This window comes from Tympanuchus pallidicinctus, unplaced genomic scaffold, assembly GCF_026119805.1.
Source record: "Tympanuchus pallidicinctus isolate F22 unplaced genomic scaffold, pur_lepc_1.0 scaffold11, whole genome shotgun sequence".
Lineage (NCBI taxonomy): Eukaryota > Metazoa > Chordata > Aves > Galliformes > Phasianidae > Tympanuchus > Tympanuchus pallidicinctus.
This window is the reverse complement of record NW_026294627.1, coordinates 9,017,736-9,041,820: the sequence shown is the minus strand read 5'-3', so window position 1 is coordinate 9,041,820 and position 24,085 is coordinate 9,017,736. Positions and strand designations below refer to the sequence as shown.

The 24,085-nt window shown below is 45.5% G+C and overlaps 1 protein-coding gene across 1 annotated transcript in view; it reads left to right on the top strand.

The window, feature by feature from the left end:
- Window positions 1-22,678, top strand: part of MAML2 (mastermind like transcriptional coactivator 2) — a 209,714-nt gene extending 187,036 nt beyond the window's left edge. The window contains exons 3-5 of the mRNA XM_052670909.1: window positions 10,491-10,694; window positions 13,742-13,853; window positions 17,985-22,678. Coding sequence (XP_052526869.1) covers window positions 10,491-10,694; window positions 13,742-13,853; window positions 17,985-18,964 — 1,296 coding nt within the window. The 3' untranslated portion in view covers window positions 18,965-22,678. The remainder of the gene's footprint in view (window positions 1-10,490; window positions 10,695-13,741; window positions 13,854-17,984) is intronic.
- Window positions 22,679-24,085: the final 1,407 nt, after the last annotated feature.

Sequence of the window (24,085 nt, the reverse complement as noted above, 5' to 3'; positions counted from 1 at the left end):
ACTTCATCTGATTTAAGGAAGCCCTTTTGCAGATAACTCCTCCCCAGCATGTTGTCCAATAGTCCCTGGTGAACTGAGCCATTCTGGCCTCTGTAACTGGCTCCATTTCAACTTTCTGAAGGTTGGACATAAAAAAAGCAGAAGAAACTAAGCACTACATCCACGTACTATTGGACATTTCTTTAAGCTCAGGGAGACGCCTGGCTCTCCTTGAAGAGCCTGTGCCATTACACTGTGCTTAGTGGCCTTCTGTCACTTTCAATTAACCTTTTCTTCTTGAGACGCCAGATAAAAAAGAAAACATATCTCTCATATCCAGCAATGCTACTAGAGGGGCAGTGAGCAGCAGATGAGCTTCCACAGTGGGGATCCTGGGCAGGCAAACTCTGCAGGGCTGAAACCAGAGGTGGGTGAGCTCCGTCTGGCCCCAGTGCCCTCAGATCAGCTCCGAGAGCCTCCATGATGCTCTGTCAATCCACACCGCCTCCTCCATCTTGAGTGAAACCTGGTATTTTTCTCTTTGCAGTGAAACCGCTGCTGGTACAAACAGATCAAGGAAAGTAGTTCTGTCAGTTCTCAGGTTGTTGTGGCCATTGGCATCATTTTTATCACATCGTCAAGATAGCAATAGGGGATGGCTAGAGCCTAAGTCTAATGGAGGGAGATTTAGATTGGATTTAAGGAAAAAGTTTTCTGTGGTAAGGGTAGTGAAACAATGGCACTGATCGTCCAAAGATACGATGGATGCCCCATCCCTGGAGGTCAGGCTGGACAATGCTCTGAGATGTCCCTGTTCATTGCAGGGGAGTAGGCTAGGTGACCTTTAAGGGTACCCTCCAACTCAATGCTATGATCCTGTGATTTTATGAAATTAGTCCCCCTCAAATTACAGTACAGCAATGATTACAAAGGTCGCTCATCCGGACAAAAGAAGGGTGCAGCTTGGGCTGTACACAAGCTGAACATGGAGAGGACAGCTCGTCTGAGTTGCTCACCTTGAGCCTCATGTTATGCACAAGTCCAAGAGCTGTCTCAGGGGGGGATGATTTGCTCAGGGACGTGGTAGAATTACCATCCCTAGAGGTGTTCAAGAAACATCTGGATGTGGCACTGAGTGATGTGGTTTAGTGATGAGTTGATGGTTGGATTTGATGATCTTAGAGGTCTTTTCTTACTTAATGATTCTGTGATTCTAATTTGTTGCTTCCCCTGTGCCTGGCGATGCTTGCTCTCCAGCCTGGATGCTGATCTCTTCCACCATCCATCATTGTCCTGTGACAGGCAGCACGGAACAAAGAGATCAATCCCCCTACATGTCCCAGGGCTCCCACCCAAAGCTTTGATCAGCACATGCAGATGCAGGTCAGAGGCATTCCCCCTGCATTGCTTTTCAGCATTCGGCATTGTTTTCCACCAGAGCTGTGAGTTTAGAAAGCATATCCCAGGAGGCTCTGGTTTGGGGATGCTCGTGTTCTGGCTGCGTATTCTCAGCAGGACAGCTTTGATCTTAATGTGTCTCTGACAGTCGTGTCACCCATTTTGTGCCCATTTGTATTCAAGTGTTTGGTCCCAGTGATGTGGTTTTTCTGTTGTTGTTTTCTTTGTATTTAATTCCTCTTTCTTCATTAAACATTGTGTTCAGGTTGCCTGCTCCCTCCTGCCCTCCCACTGAAGAGCATTTTGTGGTGTTTGCTTTGCTTTGTTTTGTTGCTGGAGGAAATTTTTCACATTACTTCAACATCTCATTTGTTTTGTGATTGTTATTTAGAGGTGACACAAATGTGTTTAGACTGGACTTAATGGGGAGGATGAGTCCAAGACCAGGAGAGACATGGAAAGTGCAAAGAAAACCTAGGTAAATGCCAATGGAAGAAGCTAAACTAGGGAACTAAATCAGGAGGAAAAACAACTACAATGATTTTCTATTGAACTTCTCATTAATGTTTATGATCAAGAAGAGAAACAGACTTCAGTGTCATTTTTAGAGCTTCTCTGCAAACTGGGTGGTTATGTGTGAGCACATCTGTACAAGAGTGCCTCCTGTTACCCAGTTCCCAACATGTCCTCTTACAAGTCCCTGTTTCTGATTGCTTGTGCCTTTTCTGAGTGGGCTGAAATCTTCTGTGCTCTGTATCATCTTCAGGCTAGCTATTTTTGGGGAATGACAATAAACACTTGGCAATGAGACAAGAAATCTAGATGAATGCATATCCACAGACAATATATACTCACATTAAAGATACAGACAGATGATCACAAGTGTTTCATTCAGTCAGTTTAGGAAGTTCTCACTGCCTTAACTGGAAGGTACCACTCCTTAATGGAGAGCCTGCAAGCATGAATGTACCTCGTCCTGGAGCACCAGGCAGAACCAGCTCCTGCTTTAGCTGGAAGAGCAGCATCTTCAACCTCTCTAATTTGATTTCCTGCAATTGTGGGATGACAAGGCAAAGGTCTTGGCTTGCCACAAAATGGTCATTGCATTATACAGACACTGTAAATGATGATGCTAAGGTAGAGTAAATCAGTATGTCTGATCTTGCGAAAAACCTGATAGTATTCATTATTTATGTTTATTGGCATACTTATTTCAATGTAAAGTTAGAACAGAGAGCTCCCCATAGACCTGCAGGGTGCGTTTGCAGAGTCTCATTGCTGGTACCTGTCTGAACCAGAAGGTGTAACCTGACGTCATGCTAAGCCAAAAGTGTCACCGTGTCCTCATGGCCAATGGAGACCTGGGGGCAACTTGTGGCCCTGTTGAAGTCAGCTGGAGTTTTGCCATCAGCTTTGATAGAGCCAACATTCCCGTGCTGACATTTCACAACAACCTCCTCTGCTGAATTTTCAACACGTGTTATTTTCATTACAAATAAACATCTTCCTAAGATGGAGACCTACATACGTACACTGTGCCCAAAGACTGCACTAAAAGTTCATCACGGTTAAACACTGAATCCATCCTCGAACTCTCTGGGAAAACTTCAGATGTGAGCAAGCCCCACTTAGGCCATGGAGGCTGCACCCAGAGATCAGATGTCAGCTGGGAGTGTATGACTTCTGCAGAGCTCACACACGCTCGGTGTTGGCCACGCTCAGGAGTGGGGACAGCAGTTGGGCTGCATGTTGGCTTTTGGGAACGACGTCTGCGTGTCCATCCGCGGGCCACGGTGCAGCACAGACAGGAAACGTGCCAGACTGCCTCGGCGGGAGGCTGCCTCCAACACGTGCAGAAGGGAACAAGAAACTGCTTAATGATTAATCACTGTCAACCTTTGTTCTCGTTAAAGACTGGCTTGTTGGACAAGGCTGGTAATGAGGCTCTGTTCTGGGTCTGTTGCTATGTGATTGTGCAAGAGCTGGAGCTGGTCCACAGTCCGTGCAAGATACAGCTCCCACTTTGCCCAATTTTAATGAGTTTGGGTGAAAATGTTGTAAGAGTGCCTGCTAGTGGCTATAGGGCTGTAAATCTCCAGCAAGAGGCCTCCTTTTCCCCAGGGATTATGGGCAATGCATAAATCACTGGTGGCTGAGAACCGGTTCACAGGGATCTTGAGGGTGAGCAGCTCGCTTTTGGTGCTGAAAGGTAAAAAGCTGTAAAAGATTTCTAGGAAGAAATATGCAAATAACTATCTATGCGTAAAACTCCTTCTGGCTTCTCACTGAAAGTGGAGATAGACCCCTGTGTGACATCAGATCACCCATTTTTAGCTGGGAGATCGTGCACAGCATCATTTTTAATTATTTTCATCTGCAAACTTTTAAAATATTATAGCTCTACCTTTCCTGACAGATACTGAAGTTTTGCAGAATAAAATCACTGAGGCATTAAAAAAAAAACAACCACCCATATTTCACTCTTGTTCTCCTGCTGCTTCTTGGGACTCTGCAGGTACGCACTCAGCTTGTGCTGGGTGGCAGAATGCTGTGCCCCATGAAAGCATCCATCCTGCCCAGCTGTCCCAGCAAGAGCTGCAGCAGGTGGCTGTGCTGAAGGACAAAGAATCACAGAATCATTAAGATTGGAAAAGACCTCTAAGCTCACCCAGTTCAACCATCAGCCCACCCCCACCATGCCCACACAGCACATCCTTCAGTGCCGCATATCCATGGTTCCTAAACACCTCCAAGGACAGTGACAGCACCACCTCCTCGGGCAGCCTGTGCCACCTCTCTTGCCGAGAAGTTTTTCCTGTTATCCAACCTGAACCTTTCCTGGTGCAACTTGAGGCCATCCCCTTTTGCTTGTTGGGCATCTGCTGCAGGAGAGGTTTTCCTCCAAACCCGTCAGTTGAAGGGTGAGTCCTGCCACAGGCTGCAGCAATGTGGAGTGCACTCACTCTTGTCATGACCATCCCCAGCTCCGTAACATCTGGAGAGATGGGTCCACGTTTCCTCTTTGAGTTCCATTGCTTGATTTGTTGGAGGAGTGACACAGTGTTTACTTCTTTTCTCTGGTTGGACAAAGGCACAAGTATTTCTGGCAGTCAGCCTAGGCTTGTGAAATCACAAACGCTGGTGTCTGTGATTCCTTGTGCGTGTGCTTTGGAAACACGGCCCTGAAATATTTGTGCTGAGAACTCAGACTGTTCACAGGAGAAAAACACAGGAGATGGCCCCGTGTGACTGAACTTCTTATAAACATTCCAGAGAACTCCTGAATGGAAACATTTTGCACTCTTCTCCCAGCTCTGTCTCTAGGTAGTAGACACAGGAAAACAAGTCTCAGGATCTTGCAATTTTTAGGGTTTTTTTCAAGCATTATTTCTTCTAATTTCATCTAACTGAGCTGCTCAAATATACCAATGAATGCAATCTTGCAAGAACCTATAAAACCTTCTCCGGTGGGGTATGAGGAGAAATTCAGCCTATAACAATATATTCTATGATTCACTTGAGATGCTTTTAGGTCATTCTGTTCAACAAACTTAAAAAGCTATTTGCCAGTGCTTGAGTGTTCACACTCACTCTGCCAGGCATCTTGCTTAGGTGTGACTATAAGCATCTAAAATTAGGAATGAAAGGGAATGTTCCTGTCATCTAATTCGGGCTCCTAACTCAGTTGTCTAAATTAGGCACCCAGAGCCTAATTATACAGCCTAGTGCCTCTGCGTAGTGAAGGTGTTTGGAGCGAATCTGTTCTAAGCCTTTGCTTTTGGACCTGAACTCAGAGGAGATTCGCTTTTATGCTGTTAGTTCTTAAGATGCAAGAAGATGGAATGAGTCTAAGGTGCTCAGCAAAGTACTGTTTCACACCCCAGTTGGGCTGAGCGAGCAATAATCAAGGGAGGACTGGGTTGGCTGTGATTTTGCATGGTCTGTGTTATTTCCAGCCCCGATACACAAATCACAACCTCAGCTGTTGCAAATGAGCATAACCCAGGAACTGCTCAGGGCTCTCTCAGGCGCAGAAAGCAGCCCTCTGCATTCCAGTCAGGAGTGGGAGTTATTCCTAAAAATAAGAAAACACTTTTTCAGTACCACTGAAGGAGCTCTCACTCTGCAGGCTCCCTGCCATGGTCCTACTGCAGTTTCGTTTTCCTGTGGGCAGCAAGGTTATTAGGAAACATTGTTTTCTCAAAAAGAGCGGTGGGGCAGCGGCACAGGCTGCCCAGGGAGGTGGTGCAGTCGCCACCCCTGGAGGTGTTCAGGAACCGTGGAGATGTGGCACTGAGGGACGTGATCAGTGGGCATGGCGGGGGTGGGCTGGCAGTTGGACCAAGTGAGCACTGAGGTCTTTTCCAACCTTAATGATTCTGTAATTCTCTGACTCTATGATCTCCTCTGTGCTAACTCTAAACATCCCATTAAGCCAATCTACGTTGCCTAAATTACACTGAGTATGAATGGGGATGAAAGGCACAGGTTGGTCACCAGATGAACACCAGCTCTGGCCCTGGAGAGCACTGGGGAAGCAGCTTCCAGTGAGCCTCTTCTGTCACTAAGTGAGCTTCAGTGAATAACTAACTTTGAAGACTCTTGCTTTTTTTCTTTTAATTCTCCTCCCTTTTTGACAGAAAATCTACAAACCCAGGAGCCCATCCTGACACTTTAGTGCCAGCTCTCCTGGCTGAGAAGCCAGCAGCTTCCGCAGGCATTGTGGTTTAGCAGAAAATTGGCCAATTGTTTCTGTCCCACAAAACTATTCATCAACCCAAGACATTTCAAGGAGCAGGAGGCAAAAGGTCTGCACACGCTTCTGTAACCAGTTGTCCCTACCAGCTCCTGAGCAATGAATTGCAGAAGGCATTCAGGGATTCTTGACAAGAAGAGAGGAAGGGTGAGGGCTGCAGGTTTCTCTGGTGGTAGAGGAATCCTGCCAGCTCCTAACCATGCCGAAATCCCTCTCCAGCTGCACATTGCTGTAACTGCTGAAGTATAAAAGCTGTGATTGATCCCCAGTTTTCCTTAGTGACTCTGCCTTTACCAGCTTTGTGGAGAAGACCAACACGAGTCAACCTCAACATCTGGAATGACAGCATAAGGAGCAACAGATTTGATACTCAGCCATGCCCAAGCCCACCAGCCAGGTCTGCAGAATGGGGAGAAATAAATTGTGAAGAACAGACTCATTCCCTCAACCTGGGCAGGTAAAGCCTGTCCAGAACACAGCCAGGATGGGACAGCCCAGCAGAGATGCTCTGCTCCATCTGCCTGTGTTCCTGCCACAAATGGACTCCCTTGGGCCATCCACAAGGGCAGAAGGCCAGGCTTATTGCCATCTGCTTTGCAAAATGGGATTGGTGCTCCCAAGGTCTGGATGGCAACCATGTTGTCAAGCAAACAGGACAGGAGCCCAGACCTGAAGTTACTGCATGGAGTGACCCTGGGATGAAGAGAAGGGAAGGGATGGGAAGGGAAGATGAAGGGAAGATCAAAGGAAGATGAAGGGAAGATGAAGGGAGGGGAGGGGACAGGAGAGGAGAGGGGAGAGGACAGAGGACAGAGGAATCATAGAATCATAAGGTTGGAAATGATCTATAAGATCATCTAGTCCAACCATCTCCTGGAGAGGAGAGGAGAGGAGAGGAGAGGAGAGGAGAGGAGAGGAGAGGAGAGGAGAGGAGAGGAGAGGAGAGGAGAGGAGAGGAGAGGAGAGGAGAGGAGAGGAGAGGAGAGGAGAGGAGAGGAGAGGAGAGGAGAGGAGAGGAGAGGAGAGGAGAGGAGAGGAGAGGAGAGGAGAGGAGAGGAGAGGAGAGGAGAGGAGAGGAGAGGAGAGGAGAGGAGAGGAGAGGAGAGGAGAGGAGAGAGAAAAAAAAGAAAAAGGAAAAGAGAAAAAGGAAAAGAAAGAAAAAGAGAAAGAGAAAGAGAAAGAGAAAGAAAAAGAAAAAGAAAAAGAAAAAGAAAAAGAAAAAGAAAAAGAAAAAGAAAAAGAAAAAGAAAAAGAAAAAGAAAAAGAAAAAGAAAAAGAAAAAGAAAAAGATTTATTATTCTAACACATATGTAAGTTTGAAGCCGGAGCCTCTCTTTATGTGTATGAATGCAAGACAGTTGCAGCAGGGAAAGTGAAAGGCAAATCTGATCTTAAATGCTTTGATTTACTGCTGATCTAAACATTTGAGCATAATGTCCTTTGTGGCAAACAAAAGCCCGGCTGTGCTCCCAGCTCTGCGCCATCTCATCTTGCTGCTCCTGCTGTCCTCCTGCAGCTCGTTGGTTCTGTATCTCCCGGTAACTTTGGTGAGAGATGTCACCAGTGGCAGTGAGCAACTCCTGGTCCACAGGGACGTGAGCGAGGGGCAGAGAAGGGCTTTAGGATGGGTCCGCAGCTCATCCCTGTGCTGCTGGAGCTCCTCTGCCTCCTCTGCCTCCGCCCATGGGAGCATGACTGGATGAGGAGCACAATGCGGCCTCATCGACTCACACTGACATTTCATGAGCAGCAGTGAAAGGACTGAATGCATAAAAGCAAGCTGGCTCCGAGTCCTTGATTTATACTGTTTTCTCAGGGCCTTTTTGCCAAGCAGCGAGCGCATCGTGCCAATTGCTGTTACAGAAAAGCTTTCTTTGATAGGTAGCTTGAATGGACGCTGCCCAGTTTATGTTAAACAAAGTCCCTCCCCACGGCTCAGAGGGGCTGGCAGGGGATAAGGGAGAGAGAAAAGGTTAGGCTTTGGCGGACTGTTGTCCTTGTTGGTTTTGGGGTTGTTTTTTTTAGACTGGACTATGAAAGCACATTTGGTGGAGCCTGCATTATCTGTGCAAAAACACAACAGATGAATTCTATTAATGGATATAACATGTGGCTGGGTTCAAGCTAGAGTGTCATTTGAATATAGAAGTCAAAGCCAATTTATTGTAACATATTTTTCTTTTCAAAATATTTTAAGAAAGACAAAAAAGTTTGCGCAACAACTTGGCAAGCAGGTCTGTTGAGAGGAGGTAGTTTCTATCTTGCAGCTAACATAAGGGCTGAAAAATGTGGCAGTGCTGAGCAATCCCGGATTCCTTCTGGAACCAAAGGAAAGTGTGCGGGATATAATTGTGTAAGAGCCCAATAAATTTTCAAGGGTGGGTTTGTAACACTGCCCTGGGGGCTGCAGGTGGCTCCAGAAGAAAGTCACAGTTTTTATTTCATTAAGAGACATCAAAAACTTGTATCCAGCTAGCTCTGCACTCGTGTAGCCCCATCTAAAAGCCACAGAATTATTTTAAAATAGAAATAACTCCAACAATCATTGTGTTTCTTCCATGCCAGATGGTATAAAGATAAGTTGGATTAGTTTGCAGTGTGCATGTTACTGTGTGTGAGAGGGTGCTTTTGTGTGCCGAGCAAAAGCTAAGACGCGGAAATGAGCTTTCCTGGGGTTTTCAAAGTGATTGCCATCGGTGCCCTGTGCTCTGCAGGGCGTGGAAAGCAGCCCAGCCCATCCTTCTTTCACTGCTGTTTGGCCCTTCTTTCCCTGGATGCCATGGGAGGCCGTGGCCATGGAGCAGGGCTTCACCCTGGGACGACACCTCAGCACTGAGAAGTGCTGCTCCACGGGGCATCACGCTGCCCTTGCCATGGATTTGCCCCAGCGCTGGGTCAAAATATGCTGCTGGATATCAAGTTATACAGAATTCACCAGCTGTTTCCTATGGTGAACTGCAACAAAGCAGAGTCAGAAAACTGCTGTTTTCTCATAACAGTTGTGACCTCTTCAGTCCTGTTTTCTTGCAGCTAAGGAGCACCTGACTATCAAGTGATCCAACATAGGCTGAATATTTTTGTGGGCTAACACATTTTTGTGTGCTGACTGAGAAAGTCCTTTTCCACATTTGGTGAAGATCCAAGTAGCAAACACTGGTGGAGCAAGTAGACAGAAAACATATTTCTGTCAACAGAAACCATGGTTAAAAGAAAATGAGCAACATATTCTCATCCCATGTCTGTTTTCATCCTCAATATACAGTCTGGACTTCCCAAGTACCTTGCTATTGAGATGACCTTTTGTCAACCCTTCCACTTAAAATCACAGAATCACAGAATCCTCAGAGTTGGAAGGGACCTTTAAAGGTCGCCTAGTCCGACTCCCCTCCAATGAACAGGGGAAATGCACAGCTAAAACAGGTTGCCCAGGGCCTGATCCACATGAAGCTGCCCATAGATCATATATAAGGAAAAACTTATTCTCTGAAAGAATGGTCGGGCAATGGAACAGGCTGCCCAGGGATGTGTTAAGTCACCATCCCTGGAGGCGTTCAAGAAAGGTGGAGTACTTAGGGGCCTGGTTTAGTGGGTAATATTGGTGGCAGGTGGACAGTTGGACTAGATGATCTTAGAGGTCTTTTCCAACCTTAATGATGCTGTGATATGGGGAAGAGGAAGCATACTGAGATTCATGGAAAAGACCAGGGAGATCCTAAAGCCCCCTTAAAGATCCTATTCACTTACATATTTGTTTCATCAAGGAAGCCAGTAAGTTCTAAGCCTATTTGTTTAATCTAGTGCTAAGTGAAGACCATCAGCAATCTCAGAGACCATTCTTGTGAGGGAGGTGAAGGGACAAAGGAAAATACCATCACTCACCCCACTGCAAAGTTGCAGCTTGTGACTTCTGTATTTTCTAACAGTAAATGTCACTTGTAGCAATGAGTCTTCTCCAGCAATGAGACTCTAAACAATTCTTGCTGCTGCTCATCAGGTGGTAGGAACCAGCAGAGGAAGAGTTTGTTCCCTTGTGGTCAAACAGGCTGCCATGCAGCCCAATGGAAGTTTCCTGAAAGGTCTGCAGGACAGCTCAGTTACTTCTGTTAATGTTTCCCAGGCTCCTGGTACAACATCAAGGTTTTCCACTGGAATCACCTGGCAAGTTCTCATAGTCTTCCATGAGCGATAAAGTTACCCCATCCCTTACTTACTTTGTCAAAGCCTTTGTATCAGTCACTTGTACTGAGAGCCTGTGCACTGTCCCCTGCATTTGAGCAAATTGCATAAAAGGGATTCTTTCATTTTCTTGTTGCTTCTTATTATTTTCATCCTTCATGAGCCATTTTTTCTGTTTCAGGATCAACATTCTGTGGTAGGTCAGGGAGCTGGCCCCACTCCAAACTCCAGTTCTTGCTCAAATCCAAACACTGGAAGTGGTTACATGAATTCATCCCAGCAATCAATGTTGAATCAGCAACTGATGGAAAAGAAGCAGGCTCTGCAACGGCAAATGATGGAGCAAAAACAACTCCTCCTACAGCAGCAGATGTTGGCAGAAGCTGTAAGCTTTCCAGTTCCTTATTTTATGGGGAAAAGATTTTTATGGAAATAATAGAAAAGAAAGCTAAGACAGAGAAGAAAGTACCCAAGACTGAGGTCATTTTGGCAATGCCTAGGCCTTCTAGAGTGTACCTCATATTTCTCAGTACTTCAATATGCCCTTTCAAAACGACTTCAGTTTGTATGAAACAACTGAAGTATCAGAGCTGCTGTAGCTTTGTTATAAGAAATAAGGATATGCTTAATTCCAGGCATACGAATATTTTCAGTGGTTTTCCCAGTAGGATAAGCTAAGGTGCACTGCTGAGCTACCTTGACTCTAAAGCAAATTTGACTTCCAGGCTTGGCAAACTAGGCAGCATGGTATAAAGGGTCTACGTGTGAGCAGGGATTGGGTACACTAAAAGTAGTGCTCAAAACAAATCTGTCTGCTTGTCTGAGATTGCCCATGAATTCTTCTTTCTCCATTTCTCTCTGTACATTTCCAGATAATTGTAGCCAGTTCTTCTCTCTGCCTTGTTAGCTGAAGCAAGGGAGATACGTGTGGTATTGATGGAAGTGATAGACCCCAGAGCCCACCAGTTTTGTTCTGCTAAAGTAGCACTGCCATTGATACCACACCCAATCTGCTGAAGGTGCTAGATGAGCATGGCCAATGCAAAGGGGCATCCCTGCTGCCCCTGCTCAGGGTGATACCAGAACCCCAGCCTATGGTTTACGTACCTCAGGAGAGCCTCAGGAGAGCCTACAGGGCACACCCATTCATGTTGGCATGGCATTTTGAATCCAAAATTTTCTCTTCTATATACAAACAAATTCAGAAAAACCAGCATGTTTAGTGAATGCCACAGAAGAGCACAGAAATGCAAAAACATCCATAGCTTGCTGTGGGTATTTTCAAAACAACTAAAAAAATAAAATCCATATTTTTATAGATGTCTCCTTGTTTACAAACGTGTGAATGTTCTAAAAATACAAACTAAAAAGACTTGAGTTTGAAATTCAATTGTCATTTCATTGTCCTATGAAGGAAATAAGTGTTAGCTTTTTAATTTACGCAGAAGTGTCCACTCAGCTCTGTGCTGCAGTTTTCTGAATTCTTACAGGAACAAAAAGTTAATTTCTCACATAGCTCTTCTAAAAAATAAGTAAAAGCTAAACAGAAATTAAAATGACTCTACAGATTGAGATTTTTGATCAGCTTTCATTTGTTTTGTATTGTGCACATGGCAATACGCACCAAGCCTAGATGCATTTTTTGCCGGGATTGCCTGCAGGTTAACTCGCCTTTTTCTTACAAGGCTGACTGGTATACTGAAATGAGCTCTATAAATCTCACTTTTAGAATGCATTAAGAAAATGCCTACATACTACAAGAAAGGCTTTTCTCCCAGCATTTCTGAGTGCTTCTTGCAGCAGAAAAAAAAAATAGATTTGTCATGAGAAAGTCAACTTGTGTGCTCTTTCAGGTAGAAGAGCCCTGAGTAAATCTGACTGGCTTCAGACACACACCGGGCCTGGTCCTCTCACACAGTGATGAGCTGGTTTGCTGTCTGAGAAGATCCAAGCTCCTTATGACAAATTTGCCACTGGATGCCCTTGGTCACTTGCCCAGAAATGGCTTTTCCCTTCATGCCCAGTGCAGAGCACAGGGAGCCTTTTATATCATTTCCCATAGATTTTGGGTGGAAATTGCTGTGGATTAGCCAGCCTCAAGCCTGCAAGTACGAAGCTCAAGTGCACTGGTGAGCATGTCATGGAGAAGAGGGACCTGCCCAGTAGGACTGACTCCAGGAGGCACATGTACACCAGCAACGGCTTACATCACAAGTCACATTTTCACGCCACAAAGTCACATATCTCAGAATCATAAAGCTGTGAAAGTTGGAAGGGACCTCTGGGTCCATGTGGCCCAACCTCTGCTCCAGCAGGGACACCCAGCGCAGGGTGCCCTGGGCCATGTCCAGGTGGCTTTGGCAGATCTCCAAGGAGGAGATCCCACAGCCTCTGTGTAACCTGTGCCACTGCTCCATCACCTGCACAGCACAGAAGTGCTTCTGGTGCTCAGAGGGAACCTCTTGTGTGCCAGTTTGTGCCCATTGCCTCCTGTCCTGGTACTGGGCACTACTGACAAGATTCTGTCTCCATCCCCTTTGCACCCACCCCTCAGCTACTTATGGACATTAATGAGATCCCCTGAACCTCCTCATCTCCAGTCTGAACAGTCCCAGCTCTCTCAGCTTCTCCTCACAGGAGACGTACTCCAGTTCCTTCACCATCTTGGTGGCCCTCTGTTGGCGGCCAGTAAGTCTATGTGTGTCTTGTACTGAGAAGCCCAGAGTTTGACACAGTGCTCCAAGCCTCACCAAGAAGTTGCAGGGCAGGAACAGTCTGGAGATGCCAAATCACGGAATCAGTGTCCAGTAACAGGTCAGCTTCACTGTGTGTTGATGCTGATGAGAGATTTGCAGCTGACTCCAGCACCTGCACTTAGCAAGTCTTTATGAGGACAGGGCAATTAGATTTCAATTCAAGGACATGGGTTTCTATCTTCCTTTCACTAGATATGTGTCTCTACAGGCCCAAAATAAAAAAGCTGCCTTACTACATTTTTCAGCTTTCTTTCCTCACTGTCCTTTCCCCAGTGCTTGCACTCCTAGAACAAGTAAGACAGTGCCATGTACATGTACAGGGAAACACAGGGCAGTGGTGAGTGGTACGAACAACCATCCCAGTACAGTCTTTGCAAAGCCTTGGCCACGTCTCCTAATTGTATCTATGATGAGAAGAGGCAGGAGGGGGACAAAGCAATGGATCTTGTTTATTTTTGTGACAACTCCTCCAATGTAGGAGGAAGGAAGGAGGGAGAGATAGGACAAAGCATGTCTAATGTCAAGCTGAAATCCTCTCTGCCAGCTGTGCACATTCACCCAGGTCAGCATGGGTGAAATGGGCTGAGAAATGTTGACAAAGCCAAGGAGCAGGTGTGGACCTTGCAGATCTGGACCCTTCCTGCTAAATTAACAAAATTCCACTCTCGTCCTCTAGGAGAAAATCACTCCACAAGATCAGCTGAACAGACACTTGACACGGCCACCACCGGATTATAAAGACCAAAGAAGGAATGTGGTCAACATGCAACAAGCAAACCAGTATCCTGGTAAGTGTCCATGTGCTAAAAGAAACTTTTTCCTCCAGAAGAGCCAGGCATGCGCTGATAACAAGGGCCTGACTTTATGAGTACCCCTCCCTTCAGCACTGCTTGGAGAAAAACACGCACTGAAATACCTGATACAGAGGTGTCTTCATGAATGTGCAGCCTTGCTCTGTCCAGAAGTTTCTCTTCTGGTACGTCTTGCTTCAGGGATTGAGACTAGAAACATTCTTCCCTTCAAACAGAAGCTTATTTCAATGTGAAGACCCTTACATTGATTCTTAAGTATTACATATGATGCCACCATGGGCATCAGAGCTGCCATTTGAGCTTTTAGTCCATTTTTTATGTGCCTCAGTGCTTCACGACAAGCAGCATTTCAACAAATCAGCCAAGCACTGCAATAGAACTCCCAGTGATATCACAGAATCACAGAATTGTAGATGTTGGAAGGGACATTCCAATGATCTAGAGATCATTGAGTCCAATCCCCCTGCAAAGCAGGCTGCACAGATAGGCATCCATGAGGGTCTTGAATATCTCCAGACAAGGAGATATTCTCCATAACCTCCCTGGGCAGAATCCACGATCTCTCTGGGCAGATATGAGCCTTTCATTCCTACCTATCCTTTGTAGCAGAACTTCTTCACTTTCTCCTACATCTTTAATGGATTCCCAAGTGCAGCTCCTTTGCCACCTTCTGCCCAAGCTGCTGATACAGCACCAACATGGTGATGTTCATGCACTGCTTTGCTGTTTGCAAGTCTCGGCGGTGACAAAACTGCTGCATTCTACAACCTGCTGCTTTTTAACAACTCTGAGCATATCCTGTCTTCAGTAAATCTGCACAAGCATCACTGATGCTCACGGTGGGGGCAGTGCCACAGGGCCCTCTTTGCTGGCTGGGTACTTCCTGTGCTGTTACAACAAATGCTCTCACTATGCTGGCAGCTTTGTTAGGGAATCCTGTGATTTCATGTGTTGCTTAAAGACTCATTCCTGGAATCAAATGATTAACTGAGATTCTTGGCTTACACTTGTAAACAACACATCTCTAGCCTAAGAGAGAACATGGAACTGGCTGCAGCCATGTCTGCAAAAGGCTCCAAAACAAGTAGGTCGCCATTGTTATGTGGTTCTCTTTGTTTGAAATCTGATGGACTCCTTGCCAGGCCTTGTGGCATTTGGAGACACACCTCCTGGATTTGCAACATATGAGATTGGCAGCACTTGCCCATGCAAATCTTCCCACTGAGAAACACCAGGGAGGAGAGCAGCATTTTGGGTGAGCCTGGGAGAAAGGGCTGTGCTGGGAGCTCACCACACAGCTACCAGATGGAGTGGTTAGGAAACTCTTGCATAAGGCAGCAACACAGGGAATCTGTTTCCTATTTTTCTGGGAAGAGCTTTGCTCAGGTCAGGGGGAAGAAAAAAAAACAACAAAGTTAACTAAAAATCCATAAAAGAGACGTGGAGACATGTGGTGAAGTATTTTATTCCTCTGTGCTTTCCCTCCAGTGCTGTGTCACAGCAAGAAGCCCCTGATGCCAGCAGGTGAATGGGGCAGTGAGGGTGTTTCGAACCTCTGCTGCCCAGGGTGTCCAGCTGCTGTGTGCAGCACTGCTTGAGGAGAAATGTCTTCCCATCTGGAAGAAATCAGGATGGAAAATATTCATGTTAAAAATAAAAGGATAAAAATAGCAAGACAAAAAAAAAAGAGAAACTTTGTCTTTTGCGCAACTTGTACAGCCCATGTCCTGAGCTCATGCTCCTTAAAGTGCATGGCATTTACACAAGGAGCAGGATGCCAACCCTCAGGGTCCCCACAGCTGGCAGTCACCCCATAGGGCATCATCCCACAGTGTGTGCAGTGACCCCACCAACCTGTCGCAGCTGCTTCAGTTTGACTGCACAGAGAGGACTGTTCTCCCTCAGTGCTGTTCCAGGTCTTTGGAAATGTTTCCTATGCCATTCCTCCACTTCACCAGCAGCTTAAGGAAGCGAAGTCTGAGGGCCCCAATCTTTATTACCCTACAAGAAGAAAGCAATGCATAAAACCACCAGCAAAGCCAAAGACAGGCTAACTGTGATCTTTCCTGCACAGCACTGATTTTCTTCCCAGGAGCAGTGTAGCACACGGGAGGATCCGATGGTGGGCTTCTCAGGGCATCTCCTGTCCTGGGGCTGCCCAGCTCAGGGACTGAATCGAGATTTTAGGTCACTGAATCATAGAATCGTTTGAGTTGGAAGGGACCTTTAATGGTCATCTAGTCTGACTCCAATGAATAGGGACATCTACAGTTAGATCAGTCTCCTTGAATTGCTTTGTAATTAAGCATCCCCTACTTGGAGACAGTTTATGAAGGATAAGGTGAGCTTCTCAGTCTAGGCGTCTGTTCATACTGATTTGGAATAAGTGACTCCGGTTGTGGAGTCAAACTTGGTGTTAATAATGAGTTAGGAGGAGATTATTTACAAGTACTTCAGTGAAAAAAGAATCCTTTGCATCCGTTACAAAACAGCAATAGCATATGTATAAAAATAATGAAGAAACAGCAGAAATATGTGATAATTCTTTTATTCTATTCCAGCCTCAGTGAACTGAACATCGTTATGGTGAAATTTCAACAGGAACAGTATATTAAACAGCTGTTACTAAACATAGACTTTTAAAATATGTATGTGCATGATTTGTGTTCAAGAGTTCTACAAGAGCTGGCTGAGAGGTTCTCCAAATTCTTAATGTCACTTTTTATTTAGTCCTGAAACGCCAAGGAAGAAAACTAAAGCCATAACAAAAATTAAAAGACTAACTAGGTAATTGATACCATAGTGATCTAATGTGGAGCCCAGCAAAAGTACTGGGGAGCCAATGTAGCTATATAAGAAAGAATTTAAGAAGAAGAGAATATAATCAATGTCAGGCAATATGGGTTTTTCATAAAAGGCATCTTTTCAAAATGTTATGCTATTTTTTCTTTTTCCAATGAAACCACAACTTTGGTTGATAAAGGAAATAGTTGCTCAGGTCGTGTACTTTCAGGCATACAACTTGGTACTGCATATTTTGATTCAGAAACCAGAGTAATAAAAAATTAACATGGTACGTAAGGAAATGGCTAATAGGCCTCCAGATATTCCTGCAAATACAACTGGAAGGACTCAGTCTGAGATGGTACTGAACAAGAAACAAAAAGCTTGCTTTACATCCGTTCTGGAGTTGTGCAAGAGCCATTAAATACTGTGGGTAGCTGTGATGTGTAGCCTTGAAATCAGATGCTGAAAAATGGCAAGTTTTGAAAAGAACTGAAAATGACTGAAGGACTGGAAAATATGCCACACATTGGGATACTGGAGAACACTGCAGACACAGTCATGGTCTTTAAGCACCTGCACCGTGCACCAAGACAGGACTGATGATGGACCAACTGATAAAAATAATCAGACTGATGCATAACAGAATTTGGGGATGAAGTCAAAGTTAGTCAAATTCAGCCTGGGTTTGTAGATGGTTTCAGCTATCTACATGTCTGTATCTAGAAAATGTTTGGTCTTCTTCAGACAGCCAGTGGGGCCTGGAATTAATTCAGTCCCCTGCACTGCATAAGCAATGGTCTCATGCCTGCTTGGTCACCACACCACACAGGAGCAAGCAGGTCACAGGACTGGGCAGCTCTCCTGGCATCTGCCCAGGGCAGAGGCTGTGTGCTGCAAGTGGATGAGATGCAGGTTTGGATGGGCAGCAGGAAAGGGAAATATGAATCTCACCTCACTTAAATGGGTTTTGTCCTGCATTTCTATCATTTCTATTTAAAAAAAAAGAAAAAGGCAGAATAGTGTTTGTTCCTTCCCACTGGTTCTGTTTATCCCTCCTTATTCCAATATTTCTCTCCCAGCAAGAACACTTCTGGCTCATCTGATGTCCTCTGAAAGGATGGAAAGACCACCAGTGGCTTCATATAAAGCAAGCCACCCATTAGCTGATAGGTATTTTTAAGGCTTCGAACAAGTACACGTAAATCCTGTCAGAGCAAGATATCTTACTCAAGAAATTCAGGATTCTTAACCTGTTGGTATTTGAATGACACCATGCCTCAATGCATTTATATTTTAACATGCATGTTTTCTCCTTTCCAGGTGGTTCACCAGCTGTGAGCATGAACTCCAGCATGTCCTTATCAAACCCAATTTCAACACACAGCATCATGCCTCAGAGCTCCAGCCTCATGTCCACCCCTGCTGGGACCCGAATGCCTTCTGTTCCTGCTGCTCGGAGTATGGGCTGCTATGGGAGCCTTCCTTGCAACCAACCGAGCGCGTACAGCGTGACTTCAGGAATGAGCCAAATGCAGCCACACAGAAACCAAAACCAGGTCCTGCCCAGTCAGAATAACCCCATGATGTCTCGACAGCAAACCATGACGCAGAGCAACAACGTAGCTGCTTTTGGGACTGGGTCGGTGGTCAGCTCACAGCAAGTAAGGCCAAGTTTGAACCACGGAGCCACAGGTATCCCCGTGCAAAGACCACCCAATGTGATGATCACAGCTACGGCCACTGCTCAGAACTGGGCCCCGCAAGAAGCTGCTGTGAAGCAGCAGGACACACTGAAACCCGCCGGTGTCCGTTTCCCCACAGGCACTCCATATTCTAACCAGTCTTTGCAACGCAGCATGGGCAACCAGCATTTTCCTCAGCGTGCATTGGCACCTCCCAATCAATTAACAGCGGGAGTCCAAATGAGGCCTCCTCTGAACCAAATGCACCAGACTGTAAATGGACAATCTGCTGGGTCACTGCGAGGTCTAAGCGTGAGACCTAACCAGCTAAGAGGACAGACTGTGCCTTCCTTGAATCAGCCTGGAACAAGTATGACACCTCCGTCATCTCTGCCATCTACCAGTTTCACGTCTACCAACCAAAACTCCCGGGCTTACCAAGGAGGCGATCACGGTAGTGACCTCGCGTTTGACTTTCTGAACCAGCAGAGTGACAGTATAGGACCTGCACTCAACAGTGATTCAGACTTTATAGATTCTTTACTGAAAACGGAACCTGGTAACGATGACTGGATGAAAGACATCAATCTTGATGAGATTTTGGGGAACCACTCATAAGTGACAGTGCCAAGGGTGAAACAGATGAAGAAGCAGTAAGGACGTTAGCTTTTTCTTTAGATGCCAACAATCTGCTCTGTTAACTTACAGTCCAGTAACTGGGCTGTCCTTTAAAATACCACATAGGGCGACCACCTTGTTTGAAGAGTTGCTCTAGGAACAGCCGTGATGTCTCCCTGATCAAACGATAATGTAAACAGTAGTCATGGCTGACAGAAACGTGTGAGAATACGTGAAGGGTCTGTTCCTCACGCTGGTGCCCAGCACATTGCAAACTCATTAGTTCTTCTCGTGGGTGCTGTGTGGAAAAACACTTAGCTTCCCACACGCTGAAGCACCAGAGAGTGGTATTGGCTGTGAAACATCATTTCTCTGAGTGTAAGTAGCAGCCCAAGTGGTCCAGAGATCTTCAGTCATTGTCTTCGCAGCCCTTAACTACCTTGGGACTACTCAGCCCTGACAGGATCAGGCTCTGTGTAAATCTCATGGCGTTACAAAAACTGTTTTCTTCTTCATAGTACAGACTCACACTTGTGTTTCCAATGGTTTTGTTTTAAGCCTATGTTTTGTACCACACAAAAGGGTAAGTGGTCCCATCCAAGGAAAGGAGACAGATCGTGCAACAGACGTCAGCGTGTAACTTGGTGTGCTCTAGTTTTTGCTTTCTCTCTTTTGCCAGCACCTGCAGCCAGTATCAGAGGAGGCTGCCTTCCTGTCAGCAGCACATTTGGAGCTTAGAGGGAGACACGATATGAACTGTGCCAGAGCTCAGGAGCCTCCCTTTGCCACCTTGCCCTACCCCAACAACACCAGTGACTTAATGGACAAATTAATTAAGAAAGGTGCTCGCAGTTTGACCCTCATGGGCTACTTTCCCAGTTCAGCCTACAGGAGGACAAATACATGATGTGGCTCAGTGAAGCCATAGCAAGTATCTCCATTTTCATTTTAATGCAATGCACAGGTCAGGTAATTCAGCCCAGTCCCAATCTATCAAACAGGTTCTTCCTTCCTTCTCTTTGTCTGGGAGAGACTACCATTTTGATTGCACAGTAATTTGGCTCCACTTTCCAAAGCTTACCTTTGGCATACAAGGGAGTTTAAGAGGTCCAATGATGGTCCATGTCAACACAGCTTCTTTCAGCAGAGTACAAGGGTGCTGCCTCTGCAACCAGCATGCATACACATCCATTGTAACCACCTGGGTTATCTGCAGTATTCACTCAACCACATCTATGCTTGTAAATTGAGCAGTTTTGAAGAATATTTCTGGGCACTCAACTCAGTCATCTGTTCTGGTTTTTTTTTAGGATGGTTCAGCTAACGTTTCCTTGAGCAATTTCTGTATATCAATAGGAAATTGAGTCATAGCAAGTTTGCAGCTACCATGCATTGAAAGCTAACAGAACAGAGTAGTAAGGATATGGGTTCCACATTGTTTGACTTCACTGCTAGAGAATAGTCTTGACTGTGTTAAATTTTGTCCTATGGGCTTGGCCAGTAAGAACATCAGAAGGAGGTCCCATGTCTCAATAAAGTAGCTCTACTGTGAGTCTGGCAGCAGGATTCAGAAATGGGAACAGATCTTGCAATTCAAATGAAAATGCTGTTCTTTAAAATGAGGTGTCGAGACGTGTTTCACAGCCTCCTCTGAATTAGTTAAAACTAGAGGTGGCAAAGGAATACAATGCCTACGTTCACATGCCTCAGCACCAAGAGGCACTGCTCTGCCCCATGCATGCAAGTGCTTTATTCACCTTTGTTAGTGGCAGTGGGATGAGTAGACTATCTGACAATAGCCTCTGCACATATCTGACCTATTTCTCAAGTGAGATTTCAATAAGGTTTTTCCAGTTATTTCTCACTGCCATTTCATGTGGGCACAATTTTCCACGATGTTTCAGGAAGCGTGGTCACACGCACAGGTGACAGCACCTCCAAGAAAGGTGTAACATGGGCATTTGGTGAGAGGTACCAGTTGAGGCAGGTGGTCCATTATGCTATTAATTCCCAGACACACTATTCATGAGAGGGATGTGAAACCATACTGGAGTGTCCCTTCTGCCCCACCTAGTGATCGCTGTACATCGCTGCCTTGCATACCGTGGTGGCTCAGCTGCCCTGAAAGCTCCGTTTTATCCCCAGTTTTCACTGGGGTGCATGCAGTACTAATGTTTCCAAGTCTTTAAAAAGCTTTTCAGCTCAGGCCACTGGCGCCCTACCTACTTTGGGAGTGATACAGATGCAGTCTAACAAATGCATCCCCTACATGCTGTGCACAACTAGAGTGAAATAGTAGCTAGGAGTTCAAAGTGTAAAGATCAGCACACAGGCACACACACCATCTGTGAGCAGGTCAGCAGTGACCACCCAACCTCTTGTATGAGCAGGCAATTCTGATGCTAAAGCTGAGGCTGGGTTAGTCTCATCACAAGCAATGAGCACTAAAGTCTGCTAACTTCAGCTGCACTCACATGCCATTGAGGAAGCCACCTGTACTGAGACCAGATTGTTTTCCAGATCCTCAACTGATGTAAAATAATGTTCAGCTGAGGAGCTGGTTCTGAGTCTTCAAGCTGTCATCCAGTGCTGGATTCAATGCTAAGCTTTGTCCTGTTGGCCCCAGCCTGCAGTAGAGGAGACACTGGGCAACCCTGGGATCAAAATGTCATTCCGACTTAAGTAAACCCAGCAAGGCAGAGGCCACAGCAGTGCTGTGAAGACAACCCTGATGCATTTGAAATAGGAGCTGGCAAAAGACTTGCTACCAAACCTTGAATCCAGTGTCACTTCTTCAGAACACCTGTATCCAAGCAGAGTTAGTGTCTTTGTTTTCCTTTCTTTGCAATGGCTAAGTGCACTACCCTCAGAGTCTATTTTTCATCATCGACCGAACGCTCTTCGCAGTATTGGGTTGTAAATATAAAAATTATTTGTTTTGTAAACTTTTGTAAAAAAAAAAAAAAAAAAAAAAGCCAACAAAAAAACAAAAACAAAAAACAAAACCAAAAAGTAATAATATTTTGGTAGGAATAATAAAATCATATTATTTGGGTTATATTTATACATATGTGAAATAAATATACTATCAGAAAGTTGTATTTTATACAAAAAGACAGCGGTTACCTTTTGTATTCTATATACAAAGTTTTGTATGATACGATTGTTTATTTTTATCTGCAGACTTCGGATTTTGGGGGAGGGCAGAATGGGATCGTGGTTAAATAGCTGGGCCTGACCCCAAGCTCACTGAAACCAATGGAGTCTTTCCATTGCCTTCACAGGGCTTTGAATCAAGCCTTTAAATCAACTTCAGGTATATTTGAAATCTGAAGCTCTCTGGAAACCTCAACATGAAAACATTCCAGGTTTCAATTTTTTTTTTTTTTTCCCCGAAAAAGGCTTTTATTATTCTTGTTGTTGTTGTTGTAACTCTTGGGAGGCAGGTGGGACCCGTGTAACTGTCACGTCCTTGTTGCATGTACGTCTGCTTTATATTTTCCCCATATTATAAACCAGTGTTTCTCTATACAGACTGAAAAGAAAAGTTGCTGTACAGAAATGTTTGTGTTTATGCATTTTTACATGTGGCTGTATATACCTCTTAGTACTATGCAGTGACACTTATTTGACTCCATTTATTTTTCACCTAAACATGAATAGTATGTTTTTCAGTAGCTATCAAAACTCTGCCAAGTAAATCAATCAAAATTATCCCAAGTGTCTCTTTTCTTAACGTGAATTTTAAAATTAATGTCTGTTTAGTCAACGGCTCATTCATTTGAGTAAATTAAAATTACAGTTCTATTTTAGGAGGGGTGAGAAAAATGTGCATCTGGCAGCTTCTGGGAGCTCACTCTGCTTCTTTGCAAAAGAACTGGGATTTTTTTTCTCCTGATTGGAGCAATAGTTTCATGCGAGGAGGGGTTAACAAGTAACACGTGGGTATTTTTGCTTCTGAGGAATAGGTTGGTGTAGTCTTGCAGCATAGTGGTTTGCTTACATGCTCCTGAGCCCTGCTGCAGCAATGAGCTTGCAAGTATCTGTAAGCCAGAGCATTCACGCATGACATGACCCAACATTTTAATAAATCCCGTCAAGCTGTATACCAAGGATGTGCTATCTAATTTATGCATCACCTCAGAGAGAGCTGAAAAACAGCCACGAGGAAGTGATTTCTCCTTCCTTGACAGGCTTCCCTCATAAGCCAAGCTCCATCTCCAAGCGGAGGGTGGTAACACTGGGGGCTGCTGAGGTGGACAGAGGTTGGCATTTCTCCTGTGCCCCACAATGCCCACATTTCCCACAGCTCTCTTCTTGTTTCAGCATCTCCAGGTGGCAGCCCAGGCTCCCCTCTCACCCGGGAGTGGAAATCAGGGCACAGTCTTACTCATCCGTGAGCACGCCTGAAATAGGTCACCAGAATCATGCCCTAAAGTGCCTTTTTGTCTACCCCAGCTGAAAAGGCAGTCAGACTGCCACTTCAGACACTTACCCTGGAGGCTCATCTGCTTGGATGAAAGCTCCCTAGAGACAGCAGCAATAGCAGGACAGATGGAGGAAAGAAGTCTCCTATTTTCATTGGTGCCGGGTGTTTTCCAGCTGGCCAGGCTGCCCAGCATTTTGGTGATGCTCACTGGGCAGAAGGCACTTGCACCTAGCCTAATCCATAGCCAGGACAGAGCTGGTGGGACTGGGGAGCTGGTGGGACACAGGATTCCTGATAGGCTGAAAAAGCAGTATCTATAGTATTAAAGTGAAAAACAGCCAGGGGTGGGGACCTCCCAGGCCCTAATAGTGCCTGAGTGTGACGGCCACTCTGCCAAGCACAACCCATGTCCACCACCAAAATGATTCCCACTGTGGATGCAGGGTGTGATAACATGGACACAAGTCACCCTGCACCACACGTTCTCAGTGCCACTGAACATCCCCATTCCATGTGCCTGGGGAAATGCCTCTCACCATGTGAGAGATATGGGTGGCAGGGAGAGTTTGCCCTGCCCAGCCAGATGCACGACAGCGGGATCTGCACCACATCTGGGTGAGGGCTGACCTTTCCCACTGCAGCAGAATCCCATGGGGACACACTACCACCTCCGTACAGAGTGCTGCTCCCTC